Genomic DNA, 14681 nt, shown 5'->3' on the forward strand with positions numbered 1-14681 from the left:
AAGGGAAGCTATTTGATGACCTGTAATATGTTTTTGCGTGCGTAGATAGATATCTGTATCTCAGTGCACAGTGGAGCTGTAATTTTTCTTTTTTATACTCCTTTTTGAAGATCACATTGATGTATGGGAGCTTCAGAGCTTGTAATTATTCATGTAGGTGTTTGGGGAAGTGGCCTGTGCCCTGCATATTTGTGCTCTTGTCATGAGTAGAGCATCCATCGCCATGTGCAGAAAAACCAAACCGAAATCTGAATTCCAGTGTCAGCCACGCAGTCAGGCTCCTGGATTCCCTCTGTCTTTCAGAAAGCAGATTTGATTTCAGGGCAATAGCCGGGAGCTAAAATAAAGAAGAGTCTAAACTCTTTATCCTTAAAGATAAAATTACACCTTTGACTTGGTGTTTTACTTTCCGTGCTGCTTCGTAAGAGGCTGAAGGAGAGTGATAAGGTATGTGGGCTCTTCCTTGGAAAAGATGATGTTAGCTTATGTGTGGATACCTAATTTGAGTCTTATCCAGGTCAGCCCTAGCGTATATTGTTTGAACAAACAAAACCCAAGTCCTAAAAATAAAACAGTGAGTTCTGAGTATTTGCTTTTGTTGAGGGAAAACCTCGTGAGATGTGGCTCTGAATTTGTATTGAAGGCTTCAGACTTTGTTTGCAAGTGGTTGGTAATAGACTGCAGCGTAATTGCTCCTAAGAGGTTTTGTTTTGATTTCTTCGGGGACGGACCATCTTGTGTATTGCCCAAGAGCTCAGGCGTATTAATTGTGTTTGTGCATCAGTTCAAAATTCTGTCTCAAAGTGCAGTTGTCTTAAACACGGACAGAGCCACGTGGCTGTTACCAGATCGGAATGCTAATTGCTTGGTCAGTTGTGTAATAGTTGGGTCATCACATGCACATAAAAGCACGTTCATGTGGCTTGGCACCCATGTAATGCTTAATGATCTGATTTTTCTTTTTCCCATCTGTAGCATGTACGTAATTGCTCATTTGCTGCCATTTGCCATGGAGGTTGAAGATTTTAATGGCTTCTATTAAATCCTCCGAGCAGCAGGAGCTTGGGAGCCATCTCCTTCAAAGTTATGACTTGCAATCAATTTTTTTTTTCAGTGGTTCACTTGGACTGTCCTGTCCTGATCGCCAGTCTTCAACCCACCAAACTCATTTATTCATAGCAGTACTTTGATGTACGGATGAAATTAAACAAGGAGATGGTGGAGTTATGATTTAACTCTTGTTATCAGCTGAACAAAAAAGTGTGTGTTGTTATGGAGCTGCAGGTTTGAGGGAGCACTTTCCGTGTAGCCGTCATAATGCTCTGTTGGGAAGTCCACGTGCTTTCAAGAAGATGGTAAAGCTGTGATTTTTAAGAATCTCTATCTAACCTTATCTGGGCAATGAGCTTTCCTGTTAAGAAAAAGGAGATTGGAGAAGTTGTGAGTAAAACCACAGTTAAATTCTTTAAAGAGAGTGGTTCTAACTTTTATTTCTGCAGCTTCTGTGCTTAAAAAGGGTTCTTCTAAGACTTTTCACAATTAACTCTCAAAGGGGTGGGGAAAGGAGGGGGAGATATGTTTGTTTTACAAAGAAATTATCTTTCTTTGCAGATAGCTGAATTGTTTTTTGGCTTAGAGTAAGAGACAGGATTTTGTTTGCCTTCCCCAAGCAGGGAGTGATGGTGGGGTGCAGTTTGCCACCCAGCCTTTCTCCCCTCCTTCCTCTTCCTCCACACACCGGAGCATGCTGCTGGCTGGTGGTATCAGAAAACAAAAACCCTGGTGCATTTTCTGATTTACTTTTATTCTGGTTTTATTTTGTGGTTTTTCTCCCCTCCAATGGCTGGCTTACATATCCCTTCACACCCCGGGACTGGGTAGATCTGACAGCCCTCCTGGAGTAAATTTTTACTCATTTACTTCTGTCAGGCACAACTCTCTCTGATTAGAGTTTGTTCTAAAGTGAGCATATAGGGCAGAAACAGGATCAGTGCTAAAAGGACACTGTATTTGGGTTTTCTTGCAGGAAGGTAGTTTCACTGGGGTTGTAATAAATAGGAGTTGCTTTTTCTTCCGAACGTGCGTGCGTAGCCCTGAGCGCACAGGGTTAACGCGCCGTCTCTAGAGCATAAAAATGGCTCCTTAGCTCTGAGTTGAGGAGATAGGGGGAATCTGGGGGCAGAGCTAAGTGGGAAGATGAAACGAGGCAGTTGCTAATGGAGGGGAAGACAGGAAGAATTCTCGTCTCTGGATCAATACGTGTGTAACTGGGGTCAGTTTTAAAAAGGGGCAGTGGAAGGGAGAAAGCTTCCTTCAGGGCATCTGCCGAGAAGGATCCTGTTGGTAGCTGGATGTTGGGGTGAGAACCAGGTAATGTGGGATTATTCCCTCTATTTAGCTTAGAAATGGGGCTTAATTAATTAATATTGTCTTGATTTGAAACTTCCTCGTAAGTGTGCAAGTAGTACAGCAGGAGCAGAAATGCAGCGGTCTGGTTTCTGTTTTGAGCAGGCAGCTCAATCACTATAATTATTCTGGCAAATTTATGATACCGGGAAGTTTCATGAGCAGGAAAACTGAGAGATAATGTTATTGGAAAGATACAAGTATGATTAGTTCTCAAAGCGATGTCTGTATGTATTGTTTCAGCTGCAAAAGATTGAAGGTGCCAAACTGGAGATAATACAGTTGCAACTTGTGGAAGACTTGCTTGATTTCTAAGTCAGTGGCTGTACCACTCAACATCGGGATTAGCAACAAAACGTGTACCAAAAAATGCTTCTTTTTACATAAAGAAGAAGATTCTCTTAATTTCACGTTTCCAGATACCACTCTATAGACACTTTAAATAATGTCTCATCTTTCTCCCTGCTCCAATACAATGAGCACCTCCAGGATGACTCTAAGAAGGTATCTAACACCACCACTAGAAAAGAAGGTATTCAGATACAGCTACATCTGCTACAGAACTGTTATCCATTAGTCTGAGACCCATTAATTCAGTAACCAGGCCCAGTTTTGGGATCCCGGTCCGAGAAGTACAGGTGAGCCCGCATGCCGTACCTGGCAGGGTTTCGGGATGTGCTGTCTGTTCCCGTGGCCTGGAGGCTCAGTCACCTTCAGTTTTTTTTTTCTAGCACTTTCAAAGCAGCGTTGCGGGAACGGTTGCCCAACTCACCACTTTTGCACATCTCTAAAACGGATATAGTAAATACATACTCATCTGTGCTTACCCCGTAAGCTGGGTGATCTAACGACTGCTCGTAACGTGCTTTCAATCAAAGCTGTCCTATGAAGGAAGAGTTGTTTTTATTTGTATAGCTTTGCTTCTTCAGCAGTTTTAAGGTTATGAGGGAGCCTTAATTCAGTTTTGTTAGGCTCTAGTGCAGCTTAGTAAAGTCCCCTGGGCAATTTTCTACCTGCTTTGCTACTTAACTACATCAGGAAGGTGGTGCAACAAGCCATGTATCCTGCTCTGGGGAGGCTTTGGTTAGAGGCTTTGGTTAGAGATGTGGTAGAGCTCTGCAGCAGCCATGGCCTTAATGCTGTTTTTAACCAAAGGAAATAGCATCTCTTCAGTGCATTCAGAGAGATCTCCTTGATCCTGATCAGTGTATTAGGAGAAGAGGTGGGTGCTGGGGAGACTGAATACCTGAGCTGTATTTCCTCTTCTTTTCTGAAGCTGAAGTGGACCTTGGAGGTGTGCAGCAACGATCACGCTGCAGCCTTGCCTTGCTGCTCCATTAGTCACGGTCTGAAAAACGTGTGTCCCCTCTCTGCATGCTCACGGTATCGCGTTTGTTCTTCCTAACACTGACAAGCAACATCTTATTGATAGGTTAAATGTGGCTTGTGGAGAAAATATTGTCTCTGTTTTTTTATTAATTGTATTTTCTTCAGGCCCCCCCGCCAGCTGAGCACAGAGGACAGCCTGTATTCCTGCTGACACTTTAATCTGAACTGTCCTGCTGCATTTGCATGCATCTTCCTGAGAGTCGTATCTAATCTGAGCTCTGGCAGGCACGTGTGGAGCAGACACATGCACGTCTTACAAGAGAATTTTTCTTTTATCTGGCCTTCGTGCATTACAGTCACATGCCAGCAGCATTTCCCAGGGGATGAAAGCAAGGGCTTTTTTCAGGAGCAGGAATTTTCCTGCAAGACCTTCTGCCAGAAGTGCTTTGCTCTCTGCTTGCTGTGCCACGTTATTTCAAGGAAGCACGTCTTCAACCCCAAAAATACTCTCCCTGCTTCGTGGTCATTTATTTGTGACCATTAGTAGTAAAGAAGAAATGGTGCTCGGAATTTAGGAAGTACTGCACTGCTTTTGGAGGCTTTTAAAGCCTGTTGCAAGCATGAGCTTGGTAAGCAGCGCGGTAAGCGGCACCACAGGGCAGCCGATGCACCGAGCAGCCCGTGACTTGCCTGGCTCGGATCAGGTTGGCAGTGGCAGGGGTGAAACTCCGGAGCGTGGCTCTTTATTTCCAGTTCCTCCTCGAGCTGGTCGGTGCTGTTTCTGCTCTTGCTGCAAAGGGCGCTAAGTAATCAGGCCTGTCCTAGGGAGTGATATATGATGGAAAAGAGTTTTTGTTAATATATAGACTCTGCACTTCTAGAGTAAATCTTTAGGTTCTGGTGCAAGTTATTTGAAAATAATCTTCTAAGTCATTTGTCCTTGGTGCCAGGAGTCCCTGTCACTGTCCTGGGGACGGGCGTTAATCCTGGCAGGGGAAATGCTCCATCCAGCTGCACCGTCAGGCGGCTTTAAGGCAAAGGAGAGCTGCGTGTGCAGCTCCGGCCACACACTGCGCATCCCCTATGCGAGACGCTTCTTCCCTGTATCTAGACGGACTCCCCTGTTCCTCCTTTCCTCTGGACATTCAGCTCTGTGTCAGCCAGGTAACCGGAGATTTTCCCCATCCCTTCTCTGCTCCACACGAGTGCTCTGGCACTGGTCTGTACGTACAGTGTTGCCACAAGCAATTGTCCTTTATACTCCGCTTGCCAGTGTGAAAAACTTGTGTTTTCACTCATTGCCCTAAAACAGGACAGATCCCCTGTGAAATTGTGCCTGCTAGTACAAGAAACACAGAATCCCTGGGTTTTTTTCTGTGCTAGTACTCTGTTAGCCAGGAGCTAGATCCCTGTTTCAATTTCTTTTCCTCTTTAGTCGAAGTATGAGAGCTGCACACACCGGCTGTCTGTGGTGCACCGGCAAGTCGTCGGTGAGCGGGACGCGTGCTGCCTGGCAAAGCGCTAGCTCCGGCCCTCAGCTTCCCTTGGCAGCCTGCCCGCGTTTACGTACACCATGAGCTGCGAAGAAGCGGCCAAGAGAGAACAAACAGCAAGGAGTTGTTGAAAAGTTTCATGGAGTAGCATTGCTGGGGTAATGAGGGCCTAAAGCTGTAGGGAAGGGAGAAAACATTTAGGAAGAAGTAATGTCTTTAGGACTCCGGGTGCTGCATGGAGAAATTAGGTGGGTTCACATTTGCCTTTCCTTGGGATTTTAGTTTGCACAAATGGATTCAACCACAAAGCTGTTCAGGGTGCTGGAACTGGAAGAATCAGCTTTGTGGTTGTGTATAAATGAAACATAAGTTAGTCTGGCAGTCAATAGGAGGTCCCTTTCTGAGCAAGAAAAGTACTTTTGTTCCCATCTTGCAGGTCAGTGCTTTGAAATCGATGTGTCTGTTGGAGATATGTGGCTGTTACACATTTAGCTGGAAGATTTTATTATTGCCAGGGACTCTGCCGATGCAAGATGCAGAGGTGACGGCTTGCCAATAGAAGTAATAATAATCTTTTGTTATTTATTCAAGGGCATCATACAGCAAAGTAACAACAAATCCAGAGTGATCACATCAAATCCTTTGTATTTTATGGGCACACAAATGCATGATTGAGGAGATCCAGTTTTTGAAGAGGTTAAAGGGAGACAATCCAGTCTGGAACTAGTCCTGGCCAGTTTAAAATTGCCCTGCAAGCAGGAAATGCTTTACAGTACTTAACGTGTCTTAACAAATCCACATGATGTAGGCTTTCTCCAGAAAGCAGGCTGGATAGTGTAAGGTCTGTTCCTCAGTGAAACATCAATGTCAGCTCGCAATTTACAGGCGGGGGGATAAGGCAGCAGTAAGTGCCAGGCACAAGAAGCAGATTGCAAAAATAGTTGGGATCCAAAAGCCTAAAAACAATGGTTTCCCCTGGCAGGGATAAAAACATAATTACTTTGACTTAGGGCATCTTATGAGAAGAAGCAATAGTAAAGCAGGGGAAGGAGAATTTGGAGAGGAAAGCTAAATGAGCCATTTTCTGCTCTTGGATTACACCAGCGCAGATCTGTCATTGAAGTCATTTACACCAGCATAACTGAGAACCTGTCTCAAAGCATTTCAGCAGCTGGAGGGGATTTATTTAGATGGAAAGAATGTGTTCGGCATAGCTTGGCCAAATGACACCTACGGTGGACTTGGCAGCTGTTAGCAAGTATTTATAGGAAGTAAACAGCAAGGGGAAAGAGGATGGAAGTAGCGCAAACAGTGGGGGAACAGAAAAATGGGATGAAAATGGGAAAAGGAGGATTTTACAGCTGTATGGGTTAGACTGCAAAGCACCCATCCAGGTGGAATGAACTAATTGACTGACTTGATATTAGTTGGACAAAGCATTTGAAACCAGAGGCCATAATTTTGTACTGATAAGAAGGCAATCAGCCTCCACTGCTAATTTCTTTGCTTCTCTGATGGTTCTGTAGAATGGACAGGGAACCCGCTCCCATTTAGGGGATCGCTGTTTAGAAGATCAGATCAAACGTTCCACCTATGCTCTCTTTTCTGATGGTAGGTAGTAGTGACTGCGTCAGAATCAACGACAGCCGCCGCAACAGCTGGCGGCTTCTGAGCTTCCTGAACGCAAGGTTGCACCTTCGATTTTTCGTGTTTAGTAGACTGGTACCTGTGATTCATCCAGTCCATGTTTAAATCCATCTGTGATTTGATCTCTTCAGCATGTGGTAACAGTGGTTTCCCCAATTTGTGCTTTGCATACACGTGTCTGTGTGTAAATTCTTTCCTTGACATTAAACTTGCTGCATGGTGATGTCACTGGCTGGCCCTGCGTGTCACCCATCCATCATGATCTTCCCCGGTCGGAGATTCGAGTCTTGTTTCTTCTCACATGAAGTCCTTTCCATATTCTGGTTGTGTCTTTTGCTTCTCTGTCATTTTCTAGTTCTGCTGTTTTATTTTTATTTTACTGAGAAGCTTGAGCTTGCTTGCAGTTTTGAAAATGCTGGTCCATTCTGGATGTATGTTCTTATGGTTTTTGTTTTATTCTGGTTTCTTTCATTTGCCTTTTGAATTTCCACTGAACACAAGGTTAGTATTTTTCAGAGAATATCCACAGAGGTTCCAAAAAATCTCTGTGTGAGCGGAGCTGGTTAAGAGCTCGTTGCTGTAGGGGCATTGTGACTTCTGTCTCTTGCTTGTCCCATCAGTGCTGAGGTTCATCTGTTGTTTATCACTTGACTCCATCATTGCTCTTGAGTTCCTTCTGCACTTGTGAAATTAAGGAATACATTTACTATCCTGATGGAATTTGTGTTATCCTCAAACGCTGCCTCCTCATCTGCCCCTTCCCTGGGTCTGTGTGTTGAATGAAACTCCTGCTTTCTCGTCAGTGTCTGTCTCTTCTTGCTCTCTGTTTTCCATCATCAAATTCATTATTAATCCATGCGGTGACCCATCTTGGGATCCCAGGCTCGCTGAGTTTTTTGAAGAATTGCTGGAAGAGACTCTTGTGGAAAGGTCTCTGAAATCAGTTGTTCTTGGCTGCTTTGGAAGAACCCTAGCAGATTTTTGATGCATTGCTCCCATAAAGCCATGTTGACTTTTCCATCGCATGTCCGCTGGCTTGATTCTTGGCTGTTGTTTTTGTATTGCTGTCTTTTCTAGTGGAGTCCAGCTGGGTGATCTGTACTTCCTAGGATCCTCAGGGAGCATATTTGAAGATTTCTGTATTCATGACATCTTTTTCTGGCATTGAGGCTTGTTTAGCAAGAGATTGGCAGTTCAGTTAGTGCAAACTCAAGTTCCTTTTAGAAGGTGGCATTCGTGTTTTTATGCTCTTTCAATGTCTGTTTGTCTGATAATGTCTTCTTTCTTTTCTTGACACAGGGGATGCTCCCAAGTGGGAGTTATCAGAGCGCTGATCGAAGCTGGCATCCCCGTAGATATGATCGGGGGAACGTCTATTGGTGCTTTTATGAGTGCCCTGTATGCCGAGGAACGCAGCTACAATCAGATGAGGATCAAAGCTAGACAGTGGGCCATGGTAAGCATGGGCAACGTTGCACTCCTCTCTTCAGATGGAGTGCAAGAGCAAGCCTTAGCCGGCAGCAATGCACAAGCAGCCACCCAAGGAAAGTGCCACCATCTGCACTTTGGTGTCTGTACGATGGAAAGGGCCCCTGCCCGGCAGCGAGGGAGTGAATTGGGAAAGCTGCTCACTGTCATGCCGGCAGGCGATGCGAGCGCCCGAGCAGGCAGGAGTCAAATGCTTGGCTTTGCTCTGCACAAACGCCAGTCGCAGTGTAAACATAGAGTGATGTTATTTAAGTGTGTTAGCCTGTGTTTATCTTTGTTTTATCTTCTCCTTTTATGTGCTGGAATCTCTTTCCTTTCCAATTCTCAACAAATGTGTTTCTTTTTTGTATAATTTTCTCTCTTTCGTTCTCACATGCTGTCATTTTTCAGTGGAACTGATTGACAGAGGTAATCCTTCTCTAAACTAAATACAAAATGTGTCATTCATGGTGTAGCCTGAGCATTCCAGAGTGGTGGTACTCTGTCAAGAGAAAATTTTAACTTTAAATATTTAACACAAGTAAAACCATATTTTCATAGTTAAACCAAGATTTGAGAAGGTTGTTTTAAATAGTGACTTCTGTGGGTGAATTTATTGATAGGATGTTGGGAACATTGTAGGAACACCAGGTTACACCTGCTTCAAACTGACTGACGGTGAAGATTAGCATTATTTCTGAAGTTTACTAGTTACGGTGTGATTCCAACTTTGTATTGGTTATACAAAAAACACGTTTTCACATGCTTTTCTAACTGAAAGGGAAGCACCATGGGGAGTTTTCTAAATTGGATTAAGTTCTGGGTCTGCTTAGATCTTGAGTTTTAGGGGGAAATAGGAGTCTGTAGTTGGCACACTGCTTACTTTTCCCAAATGTCATCTAATGGGCCATGGCTTTGAGACGAAATCTACTGTATCTTGGTAAGATGCCACTTACCTTGCGGGCTAGATAGTCTGGGGCATTAAAATACACAGCAAGGCCCTTGCGTGTTTGTGCTCTCCTCGTGGGCAGAGGACTGCGAGACTCTTTTACCTTCCTGTCACTGTTTGCTGGAAGAATGTGGATTTTGTGCTTTTTATGTAAGAACTGCCTGTGCCTGGCTGGTTTGGGAAGCACCCAAAGCATAAACTGTTTATGATACAGAGCAGTTCGCTGCAATTGCAAAAGTGGACATTGAGATTAAGGATATAAAAACAACTGTACTGAATAGTATCAGGCATCCATTTAACCTTGCACTTTTTATTTCCCACATTGGTCACTACCAAATGGTTACAGGACAGCATCAGAGCAGGGCGAGCGTGTGGTGACACCTCCCTGCAATGTTTTCCTAGCCTCCAGTAATCTGTGGCTCGCTGCCCTCTCTCCTTTGCTCTTGGTTAGGCTGGAGCGATGGAATTTTCCCCCCTGTGTTTGTCCAGAGGATTATCTCCTCCTGTTGATTAACTTGTCAGATCTCTTCTGTGCAGGGGGTGACGCAGAGCTGGAAATGCTGTTTTCTGGGATTCTCAGGGCTGTGCTCCCATCGAAGACAGCTCCACTTGCAGCTCTTGAGCTTGCCAGCGTAATCTGGAATTGCGCTCGCTTTTACCAGGCATAGTTAAAGATGAAATGAAGAAATTTAATCTATTGATTAACTTTTGAACACACATTGCAAAGCTCAGAGGACGTTTCACAAAGGAAAAGGCAGGTTTTGGCCCAGCCTCGGGCTGTTTCAGGTATTGGTACCTTGAGATCTGCAAATAAGTAGCTGGAGGAGAGGTTAATGACCTCTGTTAGAGCAAACATTTCATCTTATTAATGAAGAATGGATTTTCTTGAGGTTTTTCACGAGTGTTCTGACAAGCTTGCCAGGTCCACATCCAAACCAGGAATTGTTCAAGGGTTTCAGAATGAAAAAAGAAAAGGCAGCTCTGTTTGAAGCCCTTTTCACTGTTAACAGCACCGTCCAGCAAAGTGGCTGCATTGTAAATTGAAGAAAGCCATGAAAACCCTCTCTCCAAGATCAGATCACAGCAATGTACAAAGTAGCTTGAGAGATTATACATCTTTTTAATGGTGGCTATTCTGAGTTATTTTGTCTTGCATTGTGTTGCAGCAGCGGTGGTCTGGGCAAGGAGAGCGGCTCCTTTCGCTGAGCACCAGCTCTGGGTATAATAGCAGCAGGGTTTGTTGGGGCGCATAGAAGGTCCACCCAAAGGGACCGAGTGTGAGCGCGGTGACAAATCCAGCAGACAAGCCCCAGCTTCCCAGGGTCCAAAAGCTGCAGGACTGTTCCTGCTGTCCTCCAGAGCGGCATCGCTGCGGGCGAGGACCTCCGCAGGAGGTGGCGGCTGTGCGGGGGATGCTCGAGGGAGCGTCCTTCGTTAAGCCGACGTTATTCAAAAAGGCTTGAGTTCTCCCTGCTGCAGAAGCTGCTGATCCTGCTCCTCTAAAGGCTGTGAGCTTTTGCTGGTGAAGGTTATTGCTGAGCGCTCTTTGTGCAAAACCTTGCAGCCTGACTTTTTTAGCCTGTGTGGGTTTTTGAAATATCTTCATTGTGATGGATTAGATAACTCTGATTTTTTTTTTTAAATATTTTATTTCTCTTTTTGTTTTGGTTTGGGTTTTTTTTTTTAGAAATTGGCATATCTCTAGTTGTACACTTGGGACTGGGAGAAGGGATATTTTTTAACAGAATGTGTTTTCTGGACCTAATGAAACAGCAAAGACATAAATTACTCTTTTGTCAAAATACAGAGGGGTATGAGAATTACCAGTCAGGCTAGTTGCTGTATATTGCCTCTGTGTGTCTTCTGTACCTGTGTTTAACCAACAAAACAAACAAAAGCTTTCATGTTTGCAGATTGCTGTGTTTTCTTGGTTTTTTAATTGGGGAATTAATATTTCAAAATAGAAATATCTCACGGAGTATGGAATATTGTACTGTTGAAGGGAGTATGGTTATAGGAATGTGTAGCTAAAAAGCTTCCCATAATGAGAATTAAGAATTGCTGGGGAGGATGCTGCAGTCCTGCTGTTTGTGACTGCATGACAATTAAAATCAACGTGGGGAGTTTCGGAGGTCTCAGTCATGAGGTTCTGCCTCTCCCTAACCGCTGCTCTAATATTTGCGCGTTGGGAGAAAAGATGGTTTAATGAGCTGATCTGGCCAAAAATTCATCACTTAGGGTTTTGGGGGTTTTTTTTAATTATTTTTTCCTTGTCACACTAGTTTCTGGCCAGCTTAGCTCCTTGAGCTGCCTGCTGCAAAGTCAGCCATGCTGGCATGGGGCAGGGCGCGGGCAGAACCGTCAGCCCCAGTTTGGGTCACATCAAGCTGCTCTCCGGCTGGATCCCGATACTCTTCTTGATCCATTACATCTGTTGTTTTGAGGAAAAAAGCTGTTCTCCGCCATAGCGGGGTGATGCCTGCACCCGTAGCCCGTGCTGGAGCTGGTGCAGGTGAAGGACGGCTTGGGAGCATGGAGGAGGAGCGCGGCGGCAGCGTGCAGCCGGCTGCGTGGCTCCGCAGAAGGGTTGGCGGGGAAGGGGGGGATGCCCACGCGGTGGGGACCACAGACGCGCCTTTCGCTGTGGAAGGCGGAGGGAGAGCGTCCTGAGTAGGTGCAGCATTCTGTAAATCACTTTGCATCCTACGCCGTTTTATTTTGTTCGTATGCCAGATCTTCCTGTATAACAACAACTACAAGGGCAGATCCCTGCAAACAAACACAAAATCTGAGCGGAGTAGGCAAACGTTGCCAAACGAGATTGGCATGAAGAGCAGGCAGGATATTATGGGAAAGATACCTCCTGCCCAGAGGAGGTCAGAAAAATAAACTGGTCCCAGTGCCCCAGGTGAAGGGAGTCTTGGTTGCTGGGACTTAGCACTGGTTCAGGCACAGCAGAAGATAATCCGAGCTAAAGCAGCTTTCAAGGGCACGGCGAATCCTAAATAAATAAGAAGTTCGTTACAGATTGCGCGTTAACGAACGTGCACATATTGTCCCTTAAATTGGGTTGATGAGCAGAGAACCTGCTTTGGGTGTCCTCCAGCCTGCTGGTGCTCGAGGACAGCACTGGCCTGCCAAGTGCACTCTGCTGCGGTTTGGTGCTTTTTAATTGCATCTTTAAAACTATATCAACCAGTTTGGAAGGTTTTATTCACTAGGCTTCTCTGCTTGCAAAAATTAAAACAGGGCAGATTGCTTTTCCCTTGTAAAGCCAGCTGAACTGTTCCCTCTGGTTGCCTTTCAGATGGAATTCTGTATTTGAGATTATTAACAACAGAAGGCAAAAATACTAGGCGTGTTTTTGTTAAATCTTACAAGTCTGTTATATCAAGAGGCACAGGAAAGATCTATTTTCATGTAGTGATAAGGCCTGATGGTTCCTATTACCATCCAATCATATTAGTTGGGGTGTTGAAATTAACCCTAAATCAAGCATTAGAATTTGGGAAATGCAGATGAAAGGTTGCACGCAAAATCCAAACACGCCTATTGCTCTGAAATGCCCAGTTAAGGCACCAAACCATCCTATTTCTGCCCTGTAGTGACCACGTCAATTAACTGATTATGCGTTACAGGATCAGGACATCTGAATCTGATTTTAAGCGTCTATTTACTTATCTTGCCTCTCCCCTTCACCTAACTCTGAGATGGCTATGGGTTCTTAGATGGATTAATTTTAATTTTCTTCAACTCTTAGATTTCTTAATAGTTTACCTTTAAATCTGAACTTTCAGTATCTGTAATTCCTGTCTTTGGGATAAATATATCCCTGTAGTGCTGTTTGTCTGAAACTGTTGGCCTGAGTTATGTTTTCCTTTTGACTTTAACATTTTTTTTCTTTGTTAATTCCTTTGCTTGTTTCATTGAAACTTTATATGTCAACACTGAAAAGGCACTAAAGGAAATTCTGGATGCTATCTCTAGTAGTTTAAAAATACTTAATCTGTTCTGCCCTTTTAGAGTTTTGTTCTTGAAACAAGTTTTCCCATACCCTTGCTTGCTTTTTTTTTTTTTTTTAAGCTCAGGAATGTTTTAAAATCCTGGGGTATCCTGGTTTTTGACACCAGTTACCAACCATTCTGCATCAAAGAACAAAATAGTCAGAGATTGTATTTCAGGTTTCTTTTTGTCCTTCATCACATGCTTGCTCTTGTTCTTCTGCTCCGTGAGCAGAAGAATCTTGTCCCTTCCTTGTTGAAGCTGCCTTATACCACAAGGTAGCTTTTAAAAACAGTTTTAGGATTTAAGGTCTTTTTAATAAGAAATCTCATCTTGCAGCAGAGATGTAGAAATGGAAGTTCATGAGAAGTTAATGAAGAATTGCAAAATACCTGCGCTCTCCTAAGAGAACTGGTAGCGATGCCTTAAGGCCGCGCTTCCCATCACTGTGCTGTAGGGAACCGAAGCTGCGTCGTTCTTGGAGACACCGGTGCTGGCCCTTGCGCTTTGGTTAGTAGAGGAGGATGAAGCGGAGGAGAAGTCAGAAGGCTCTGGCTGCCTTTCCAAAGGGTGACCTTCAGCTTAATTTATCTTGAGAATGGTAGGTGGTAGCAGCTATTCTTGGAAGGCTGAGGGAGGCTGTTGGCCATCAGCATCTGCTAGAAGGGCATCTTCCAGTTATGAGAAATGAGAATATTAAGAAATAACCATTAATTAGAAGTATTTTGTTTACGTACAAGATTACTGCGAGCATTAATTGCAGGGAAAAAATGTAAAGGCTCAGCATTACAAAGATCATTTGCAACAAGGATAGCCCGATGTTTGGTGCTGAGTTGAAGAGATTTTTCTTCAGTATTACATAAAGGACAACTTGTAAATGCCTCTTTCCCTGACTTAATCATTCTAAGTAATGTTAGAGACCAAATCCCTATTTTAAGTACAAAACTAATTCCGTTTAACTCTGAAGCTGTGGGTAACATGTCTATAGTGAGGTTGGCACACTGTGCTCACCCCGTCAGAACCAAAAATGAGGATGTGAATGAAGGTGACAGGTTCACAATTGGGTTTTGTGCTAAGGCTTTCACATTCTCCCAAGCTTCCTGTTTTTTTAGGATCTCTTAACTTTTGGTTTGGTTTGGTTTTGTTCGTTTGTTTGTACTTGGGCATGTATTCTCTGTGCAGATACCTAATAGATATTTAAAAGCAGCTGGACATGACCACGTAGGCTAATCCTGCTCTTCTTTAAATCCTTGCTAGAGTAAATCAAAGGCCAGGTGTTGGTCACAGATCCTTTAATAGACTGAAGTTTTAGAGACTGTTTTGTGCGGTAGGTCTGTGCCGGGGTACAATGCCATATTGTCTGTTAAGTTGTTTGTTAAATTATAGAG

The 14681-nt window shown here is 44.0% G+C and overlaps 1 protein-coding gene across 1 annotated transcript in view; it reads left to right on the forward strand.

Moving 5' to 3' along the window:
- Positions 1-14681, forward strand: part of PNPLA7 (patatin like domain 7, lysophospholipase) — a 123498-nt gene that overhangs the window by 82479 nt on the left and 26338 nt on the right. Inside the window, exon 26 of the mRNA XM_082009091.1 lies at positions 8175-8331. Coding sequence (XP_081865217.1) covers positions 8175-8331 — 157 coding nt within the window. The remainder of the gene's footprint in view (positions 1-8174; positions 8332-14681) is intronic.

Source organism: Phaethon aethereus, assembly GCF_964289735.1.
Source record: "Phaethon aethereus genome assembly, chromosome: 20".
NCBI classification, from domain to species: Eukaryota; Metazoa; Chordata; class Aves; order Phaethontiformes; family Phaethontidae; genus Phaethon; species Phaethon aethereus.